The 10604-nt window shown below is 37.9% G+C and overlaps 1 protein-coding gene across 1 annotated transcript in view; it reads right to left on the bottom strand.

The window, feature by feature from the left end:
• Positions 1 to 1020: 1020 nt before the first annotated feature.
• yjefn3 (YjeF N-terminal domain containing 3) overlaps positions 1021 to 10604 on the bottom strand; it is a 54332-nt gene continuing 44748 nt past the window's right edge. Inside the window, exons 3-6 of the mRNA XM_048165453.1 lie at positions 7383 to 7493; positions 4777 to 4890; positions 4514 to 4664; positions 1021 to 2131 (exon numbers count right to left, since the gene is read on the bottom strand). Coding sequence (XP_048021410.1) covers positions 1935 to 2131; positions 4514 to 4664; positions 4777 to 4890; positions 7383 to 7493 — 573 coding nt within the window. The 3' untranslated portion in view covers positions 1021 to 1934. The remainder of the gene's footprint in view (positions 2132 to 4513; positions 4665 to 4776; positions 4891 to 7382; positions 7494 to 10604) is intronic.

The following is a 10604-nucleotide window of genomic DNA, read 5'->3' as shown; positions in this document are numbered from 1 at the left end:
CGGAAATATTGGCGGTGGGTCAAAAAAAGAGTGGGGAACAGAATCCCTGTTTCTAACAGTGTGGGGGACATGTCCCCCGTATCCCCCGTGGCTCCTACGCCTCCCCTGCTGTTGCTATACAATAATTGAGTTACCCGTAGCAGATCTATACAGGTGGAGCTGGGGAAGGTGGAGGGTTTCTGAACACGCATTGTACTGTTATAGCAAAGTACACTGCTCAAAGGTTGAGCAGTGAGCTCATTGGCTACTGATACAGCAGGAACCAATCAGATGTGCCCTATAGAGAATGATGTGATTGCAAGCAGATTGAGTTAAGGACCTATCAGCCTGCACCTTCTAGAGTTTCATGACAGAACTTAAAAAAAAACAAAAAAACACTAAAAACAAAAATCAGTTGAAACACTAATGTGAATTTAGGCATCACAATGTTACAAAGTACAGTATAAAAAAAATGTATATTCATTTTTAGATTTACTAAAGATCACATATAACAGTGTCATATGTACATATACATATTACATCTAACTGTAGTGCAATATGGCTTTTAAGCCAGAGCATATTGTTGAAGGCCAAGCTTTGAAGTCTAATGGTAATGGTAATTGTGTAAATATTCCCATGCATGCTACATGTACAGTACTGTTCCACTGTCTGGATTAGGCATGACCAACACATCCATGACGGGAAGATGAGGTCACTTGCCTATCCATGATGTCGTCCAATATTAAGAATCATTTTGGCATGACTGTTTTGAAAGCTTTGACGAGCACAGGGAATATTTTACTATATGGGTCTGAAAAAAAATCAGGATCAGAAGTCAGAAAGATCATATATTAAACGGAACTGTGGTATCAAAACAGAATAAACAGCCAAATTTGCAAAGAAAAGCACAGACCAAAATATTTCCCACCAATTCCTTCTCAGTCTAAACAGATTTTCATATTTTCCTTTGTCACCATATTGAGTGCATATGGCTTCTTGTTACCTTTGTGAAGCTCTCTATGTGTGTTTAAAGACAATAAACATACTTTTTGGCCTTCAGAGGGGTGGACAGAAATGTAAAATGTTTATTGGCAGACTAAGAAATATGATCTCCGGATGATTTCATGTCCACCTTTTGATGAATATATCCGAGTTTACACAATGTCCTGAAACAGCATTAGTGATGAATCATTACGCTGCTTGGGTATTCCTGTCCACATACTGTAACTGTTGTTTCTTTAGACAGAAACATTCCTTTATATCGCCCACACCTTTTCCTGCCTTTTGAATAAATCTCTGGGAAGAAATAATATACTGTATGGTCTAAAGAATATCGTAGCTACCGCTTGTTCCCAAATACTGGCTAATAGAGTACATTTTTTAAGGTTTGGCTAAATAATAACATCCAACGTTTCTTTAAACAGCCGAATTTGGCGTCTAAATGAATATACACAGTTTTTACATAGATAATTTATTCATTCAACCTATATGAACTAAGAAAACACATGTACATTGAGGAATGTATAATCAAAAAAAAAAAAGGATTTACACATGTTTGTCAGCCTCAGATATATACTATACAACTTTACCCAAAAAGTACAGGTGAATAAACTTGTATTGGAGTAAAATTCCAGCAGAAATGCATTGGATTTGTAGGTGTCGTGCACATTGGACTGGAGGCACTATCAGGGTAATGCACTTTCAATATATCCAACATTTAAAAGATTTACGTATATTGAGCAAAATTGTATTGGCGATTTTGAAGAATCAACAGGTCAAGTCGAACATTTGCAAAATTAAATAGATAATTCTAAACCCACTTCTTAGCAGCAAAAACTCACCTTAACTACCCAATCTAGTCATATTTGTCAGTAACTGAATGCCACAGAACAATCTATAAAATACAAAAGGGGAAAAACATCCTTGTTATTCAAAATACAGGTTTGTATAAACGGCTACAGTTCTATAACACATTCCGTGCCAGAGAATTCTGGCAGATTAAGTTCGTATTTTTTCTGAATGTCATAGGGCAGGAATCGTCCCGCCAGAAAATGTTTTCCTGAGAATCCTGTTGCGCACTTTTTGGGAGCTGTCAGAGAAATGAGAACTTCTGGATTTATCCCATCTTTGGCGGGTTCATCAACATCCCAACCTTCAGGAAAAGAGAGATAGAAAAAGTGAATCCTTTCTCACCATCACAATCCACTGGTCATTAACTGAAACATAACAATGTTTCCAGATTCTCCCAGATAAGAGGTGGAAAACTGGCTCATAGAGATCATTCATCACAATACTGTCATGTGGAAAGTGAGCAGAAAAAATTAAATGTGTCAGCCATCACCTGCAATTTTCAAATAAGGTCTCCCGATGACATAATGGCTGCAAGATTACTTTAGATTTATAATTTGTCTGTTTTGCGAACACTTTGGGTCCAGTGCAACACATTTGCACATAAAGGCCTCTGGTCAGGTCATTTATCAGAAAAACTGGATCTCAAACAGATTTCATCACTCACATCTCCTTAGAGGTGTTGGTAACATTTCGCATACTTACAAAAATGTATCAACAATTTATTTCTTTATTTTAAGTCTATCTATTATTTGGTTTCTACAGCATTACGCATCTAGCTAGTAGCTATTAACTTTGGTTTGTAATCCATTTCTCAATAATAGAATGACTATTTTGCCTAAATTTGTAACTTTTTTAATTTATTTATGTTTATCTAGTATTCTGTTTAACTTTGTCAGCATTAGGTAGCTATTAGCAAGTGTGTCTAATAGCTATTAGCCTTTGATGCTAGTAATCCATTTCTCAATAATATGACTTCAGCATACTTAAAAATATAGCTACTAACAATTTTTTAGGTGTATCTATTATTCAGTTTAACCTCTATAGTATCTAACATGGTATCTAATGGGACCCGATTAGGTAGCGAATTAGCCTTAAAGGTGCCCTAGGATTAAAAATTGAATTTACCTTGGCACAGTTGAATAACAATAGTTCAGTACATGGAAATGACATACAGTGAGTCTCAAACACCATTGTTTCCTCCTTCTTATTTAAATCTCATTTGTTTAAAAGACCTCCGAAAAACAGGCGAATCATTAATATGTACGCCCCCAATATTTGCATATGCCAGCCCATGTTCAAGCATTAAACAAGGGCAGACAGTATTAACATCTGGATGTGCACAGCTGGATCATCAGACTAGGTAAGCAAGCAAGAACAATAGCGAAAAATGGCAGATGGAGCGATAATAACTGACATGATCCATGATTACATTATATTTTTAGTGATATTTGTAAATTGTCTTTCTAAATGTTTCGTTAGCATGTTGCTAATGTACTATTAAATGTGGTTAAAGTTACCATCGTTTCTTACTGTATTCACGGAGACAAGACTGTCGTTATTTTCATTTTTTAAACACTTGCAGTCTGTATAATTCATAAAAACAACTTCATTCTTTATAAATCTCTCCAACAGTGTGTAATGTTAGCTTTAGCCATGGAGCACTATCAAACTCATTCAGAATCAAATGTAAACATCCAAATAAATACTATACTTACACGATTAGACATGCTGCATGATGAACACTTTGTAAAGATCCATTTTGAGGGTTATATTAGCTGTGTGAACTTTGTTTATGCTGTTTAAAGGCAAGCACAAGCTCCGGGGGAGGGGAGCGTGAGGAATTAAAGGGGCCGTAGCCTGAATTGACGCATATTTAATGATGCTTCAAAATAGGCAGTTAAAAAAAGTGAATAAAAAAAAATCTATGGGGTATTTTGAGCTGAAACTTCACAGACACATTCAGGGGACACCTTAGACTTATATTACATCTTTTGAAAACACGTTCTACGGCACCTTTAAAGGTGTGAGTAATCAATTTCTTAACATTATGTCTATTTTGCATTCTTGCACGAATGTACCAATATTTTTTTTTACCTTGTATTTGATTTGATATACTTTCTATAGTAAGTATTTATAAGTATTTATTAGCTAGCAACTATTAACCAGTGCAGCTAATAGCTATTTGCTAAAGTTAATGCTTAAGTAATTTCTGTGCCACAACAGTGACTGAACTAAATTGCAAATTAATGATGATAAAACAGGTTTTCCGAACGCTCAACAGAATTTAGTACGGAATCATGTAAATGTAAATGAATTTGTAGGATGCTGACATATGTAGCCTACTTTACGGTGCATATGGTTAGCTGTCATGAATTACCCAAATGATGTTCAGTGTAGACACTTCAGATTTGTTTTGCTTGTTCTATTAGCAGTTTTTGTGTGTACTGATGTGTACTGATGAATGCTAATGAGCATTTTTACATCTTGATAAGCTGCAGTCTGACAAAAATAACCAAAACATTCTTTTGAACAGATTGAGACTTAATATGCTTTTCTTTTTTTTTGCATTTAACCACTCTATTTAGGGAATGTCACATAATTTTTTCCTTGTGGCACTGCACAATAAAGATGCCATGGGCAGAATTTCTATAAAATTTCAGGATGTGTGATAATTAGCAAATACCTGAGGGCACGTCCACACTAACGATGGGTATTTTGACCTGTTTGAGAGTCACCAGCATCCCAGCATAGGGCTCCTTCACCTCTTTAGGGTCAGTTTCTGGTCCCAGGATGGCATCGATCACCAGATTATAGGCATCATTTAACAGCTGGACCTGGTCGTGGGGTCAGACGGGACTCGATTAGGATTGACAGGTGTCCAGAAGAGTGAACATCACATTGACATCTTTCTGCCAGTGAGCTTCATTATTTAAGACTGACACCCACCTCCGTCGGAAGATAGGACAGGAAAGGGATGTCCATTTTCTCGCACTGAACGGTGAAGTCCTGATGCAAACTCTGAGGAGAACGCTTGGGATAGAAAATGGTGGGCTCATATTCCTACATGTGAGAGACATGAAAGAAAAGCGTTTCCATCCAGAACATCACTTTTCAGATTTCAGCTTTTTCTACTTATGTGATGATTAGCACATTGCCAGTTTTCATTTATTTTTCTCCCAGATTCAGACTCTCCATTTTAAACTATGAAATTCATTTTTAAAACTATGATCATCTAAACAAAAAACATTTGTGAAATAAAGTGAAAATAAACCATGTTAAAATGTATTGAATAATTATTTATATTAATTGTTAAAAAATCTGTCCCTAGGTTGTGAAAAACAGACATGAAAATGTGTTACATGGAAGCCATACATGAAGCAGATGGCCACCCTGATTTTGCCAAGTAAGACATGTTCCTGGGTTGACATATTTTGTTGATCCTGGAACAACATTACTGTCTGAAAAAAATGTAGTCTTAACCCTATCCCTACCCCTAAACCTAATCCTACCCATAACTTATCCCTAAATTCAGAGGGAAATGAGAGGTGAACAACACTGATGTAGAAGCACCTAAACCGTTTATAAACCGTAAACTTGTCGCCGTAAAATTTGATTGGTTGATTGGAATGGTGTTCCAGGATCAACAGAGATGTTGGATCCAGGAACATGTTGTACTTGGTGAAATCACGTTCACCTGAATGGGACAGTCTCTATAAAAGCTTTCTGTTTTTTATATTTTGTCCCCCTGTGGATATGCAAGGAGATTTTTGAGTTCATAAATCACAACATAATTACCTCATAATTTAATTTAAGTACATTAGTAGTGATTAATGTGGACTAAAATTTATGGTTTAAACACCTCATTTGCTCAGAAAACAGGATAAAGTCCATACAGTCTGGATAAGTTGCAGTTTAAGTTCATTACAATCCTGCTGTTAAATTTAATGTATTTGTTACATAACGTTGGTACGGACACAAGAATCCATGCAGATGTACGCTGGGAATGTATAAAACAGCTGCCATCATGTGATGACTCTCTATTGTTGTTTTTTTTCCCCTCAAGAGTTTTTATCCATTCCAAGAATCTCATAATGTAAACTGGCCAAATCTTTACTGGCCAAACTTCACTCCATCAGAATGAAAAGAAGGATAACTTTAACAGAGTATACGTTTATTAGACGAATACTGATGCTCCATAAATCTAGCATCACAAAAGGAGCATGGTGAAGTTAACATAAGGCATATAATTTTTTTTTCTTCTTTTTTTGATCTGGAAATGTTGGAGCGTATGTGCTAACTGCTAGGCAACAGAAAAAAATAAACTTAAAAAGCAATCAGAAACTCGTTTTACTTTGAATCCTAAGTGAAACAGGATTTTTAATGACAAAAATGAAGGATGGAACTTGATTTTATCCATTAGAATGGATTTTGAAAAGTGGTTTGAATATGACAGGAAGGGAAGGTCTGAAAACAAGGGCCCTGTCCCAAATGGCACACTTCATATGCACTTACGGTTTTGTAGACTTACGCGTGTGCATGATCGTGAAGTCCACGAGACCGTATGGTGTCATTTGTCATTTTTGGTTTCAGATGGGTGCTTGCAAGTGCCCCCTTTGCAACAGATTCTTATTTCCTGGCGGGTGTCCTGTGTCTCACGCAGGGTATGCCGCTTGGCTCCATCTTCTCTACTTGGCTCGGTTTGTAACATCCTTCGGGGTTAGGTCCACTGCCTGCATATCCTCCATAACGCTGTCCATCCATCACATTTTAGGTCTTCCTCGTGGTCGGTGGCCTCCGGGGCAGTGTTGCCAATTGCTTTCCGCTGAAAGTAGCTAAAACTGGTTGCTAAATGTTGCTAGATGACGTCATACTGGCGAGTCCACTGATCTATATTTATATATGGTGAGTCACAGAATCTAGATAAGGTGTGTCCAATAATTTGCTAGATTTGTCACCAGACGGGGAAGACGCTAAATCTATCGACAAAATTGCTAAATTGGCAGCACTGCTCCAGGGTCGAAGCGGAGTGCTATTCTTGCCAGATTCTTGAGTCCTTGTCGCTATGCATGGCATGGCCGTACCACCTGATACGGGCTTCTCTCAACTTCGCTGTGATTGGGACAACTCGAAGTCTTCACCTGATATCCTCGTTCATTACGTGGTCATTGAGGTGACCCCCTTTGTGGCAGATATGCGCCCTCAATTCACACTTTTGTCGCGCCCGCACTGAAGCGAGCTCTGCAGCAGACTTCTACCTGACAGTCGAAGTGTCTTTACGTCACGAAAATGTGACTAGTAGGAAGGCCGCAAGTGTTTAGGTTGCCATTTGGGACAGGGCCTAAGAGGGCTTGTTGATGTCAACAGAAAGAAACATAATTTCAGAGGTGGAGCAAGCTGCTACATTTTGGTGAACTTACTTTTTATAACTAACTTTGGAACAATGTGAAATGAATCATGCACAATAATAGCAGGAAAATGCACTGAGAAAGCAAATACACCCTGTCAGTATCCATTCTGTCTCAGCGCCCTTTGGCATAGTGCTCTATACTTACAAATATACGCAGATGGCGGGCACACACCAGACCGATAGAGCCGTTCTGCTCAGGACCACAAACAACCAGCAGGGTGGGCTGCTTTTTACTCAAAGAGCTCAAAGGAAAAGCCTGGGGAGAGACAGAGAGAGAGGGGCACAGTTAAACAGGGCAGGGAGATGTCTCATTTTGGAGAGGTAATGTTCATCACAATAACCCAGCAACAGTTGCAACAATAGTAAAGAGACATGGAAACATTGCCACAGGATGCAGCCCTTAAAAATAACAGCTTTCTGACAGCTTTCTAAACTGGACTCCGAAGTGTGTCCCTCTCTAAAGGTGAAGAGTGTATTTTCTGCGTCACTAAACGGAATTGCTAAAATATCAATTGTTGTCTAATCAGTTTCCATATGCTATTGGTAAGCAAAACCTCACCCCAAATGCATGCCATTAGTTGAGCTGTTGCTATGCCTGGCTGGTCGTGAGATTTAAACAGCAATGTTTTGATAGTGCCACAGAGCAAGTGTTAATCAGACTACAGATGTCTTTGTCATTTATGCTAGAATCGAAGACTGAAGCATATTAACATTTTACATGTTTGCAGTCAACCTAAAAGGACATTTTTTACTTATCCACCTGATGCATATCTTGCCATAAAAATGGCATTATGAACAGAATGATGAAGTTAAACCAACAGTTAAAGTAAAGTGCATGCTAAGGTAATTCATCTCCAATTAACCGTCGCTGAAATATGGAACCTCGGCACAACCGTGGGCGTAATTGCAGACTTCCGAGAAAGAGAAGAAGCCAGACGCTAATGAAGCTAATGGCACTTTAGAGAGAAATTATCAGCTGACATGGATGTTCCATTAGCGAACCGATGAAGTTTAGATTACATTATCATCGCTGGGTGTCTTAGTCACAGCGCCGGGTGAACAAGAGTTGAACACAAGGCTGAGTGTGGAAAATGAACGTCCGTCTCCATTTGTCATTTTGAGAGGAATCTGAGTAGGAAATTTTCGCATTGGCCAAAACTCAGCTTGTCAGTGAAGTTGATTATAATGGGCAGTGTTTGGGAGTAACTAATTAAAAGTAGCAATTTACCTTTTCAGTACATTTTAAAGGGTTAGTTCACCAAAAAATGAAATTTCCATCAAGTACTCACCCTCATGTCGTACCAAACTCGTAAGACCTTTGTTTGTCTTCAGAACACAAATTAAAGGTGCCCTAGATTATGTTTTTAAAAGATGTAATATAAGTCTAAGGTGTCCCCTGAATGTGTCTGTGAAGTTTCAGCTCAAAATACTCCATAGATTTTTTTTTATTAATTTTTTTAACTGCCTATTTTGGGGCATCATTGTAAACGCGCCGATTTTATGCTGCGGCCCCTTTAAAGGATTAGTCCACTTTTAAATACACTGTTCCTGATAAATTTACTCACCCCCATGTCATCCAAGATGTTCATGTCTTTCTTTCGTCAGTCGAAAAGAAATTAAGGTTTTTGAGGAAAACATTCCAGGATTATTCTCCTTAAAGTGGATTTCAATGGCTACCAACAGATTGAAGGTCAAAATTACAGTTTCAGTGCAGCTTCAAGGGCTTTAAACGATACCAGATGAGTAATAAGGGTCTTACCTAGTGAATCGATCTGTCATTTTCGGAAAAAAATACAACCGTTTATGCTTTATAAACAAAATATCGCATTGAACGTACTTTCCGCTTACGCATTCTTCATAACGCTTACGCTGAATGTCCTACGCCTTCCCTATTCAAGTTACGGAAAAAAGCGAAACTGGTGCCGCGTTCGTTACGTAAGTAGAATAGGGAAGGCGTTGAACATTCAGCGTAAGCGTTATGAAGAATGCGGAAGCGGAAAGTACGTTCAATGCGATATTTTGTTTATAAAGCATAAACGGTTGTATTTTTTTCGAAAATGACCGATCGATTCACTAGATAAGACCCTTATTTCTCATCTGGGATCGTTCAAAGCCCTTGAAGCTGCAATGAAACTGTAATTTTGACCTTCAATCTGTTGGTAGCCATTGAAATCCACTGTAAGGAGAAAAATCCTGGAATGTTTTCCTCAAAAACCTTCATTTCTTTTCGACTGACGAAAGAAAGACATGAACATCTTGGATGACAGGGGGGTGAGTAAATTTATCAGGAAAAGTGTATTTAAAAGTGGACTAATCCTTTAAATCCCGTGCTCTCCGCCCACAGAGCTCGCGCTTGCCTTAAACAGTGCCTTAACAAAGTTTACACAGCTAATATAACCCTCAAAATGGATCTTTACAAAGTGCTCGTCATGCATGCGTCGGATTATGTGAGTATTGTATACTGTTATATTGTTTACTTCTGATTATGAATGAGTTTGATTGTGCTCCATGGCTAACGGCTAATGCTACACTGTTGGAGAAATTTATAAAGAATGAAGTTGTGTTTATGAATTATACAGACTGCAAGTGTTTAAAAATGAAAATAGCGACAGCTCTCTTGTCTCCGTGAATACAGTAAGAAACGATGGTAACTTTAACCACATTTAACAGTACATTAGCAACATGCTAACGAAACATTTAGAAAGACAGTTTACAAATATCACTAAAAATATCATGTAATCATGGATCATGTCAGTTATTATTGCTCCATCTGCCATTTTTCGCTATTGTTCTTGCTTGCTTACCTAGTCTGATGATTTGGTTGTGCACATCCAGACGTTAATACTGGCTGCCCTTGTCTAATGCCTTTCATAATGTTGGAAACGTGGGCTGGCATATGCAAATATTGGGGGCGTACACCCCGACTGTTACGTAACAGTCGGTGTTATGTTGAGATTCGCCTGTTCTTCGGTCTTTTAAACAAATGAGATTTATATAAGAAGGAGGAAACAATGGAGTTTGAGACTCACTGTATGTCATTTCCATGTACTGAACTCTTGTTTAACTATGCCAAGATAAATTCAATTTTTCATTCGAGGGCACCTTTAATGTATTTTTTAATAAAATCCGAGGGTATCTGATCCAAACGTAACGGCATTGCACTGTTTGAGGTCCAGAAAGGTATTAAAGACATCATTAAAATACTCAATGTGACTATAGTGGTTCAACCTTAATATTATGAAGTGACAAGAAAATTTTTGTGCACAAAAACAAAACAAAAATAACGACTTTATTCAACTAAAAATGTGTCTGTCCCCTGTCATACTGCTACACTATTTTCATTGCAGAGCTTCCGTGTTTACGTCCG

Source organism: Megalobrama amblycephala, linkage group LG2 (genome assembly GCF_018812025.1).
Source record: "Megalobrama amblycephala isolate DHTTF-2021 linkage group LG2, ASM1881202v1, whole genome shotgun sequence".
NCBI classification, from domain to species: domain Eukaryota; kingdom Metazoa; phylum Chordata; class Actinopteri; order Cypriniformes; family Xenocyprididae; genus Megalobrama; species Megalobrama amblycephala.
The sequence above is the reverse complement of the archived record's forward strand: the minus strand, read 5'-3'. Positions and strand labels throughout refer to the sequence as shown.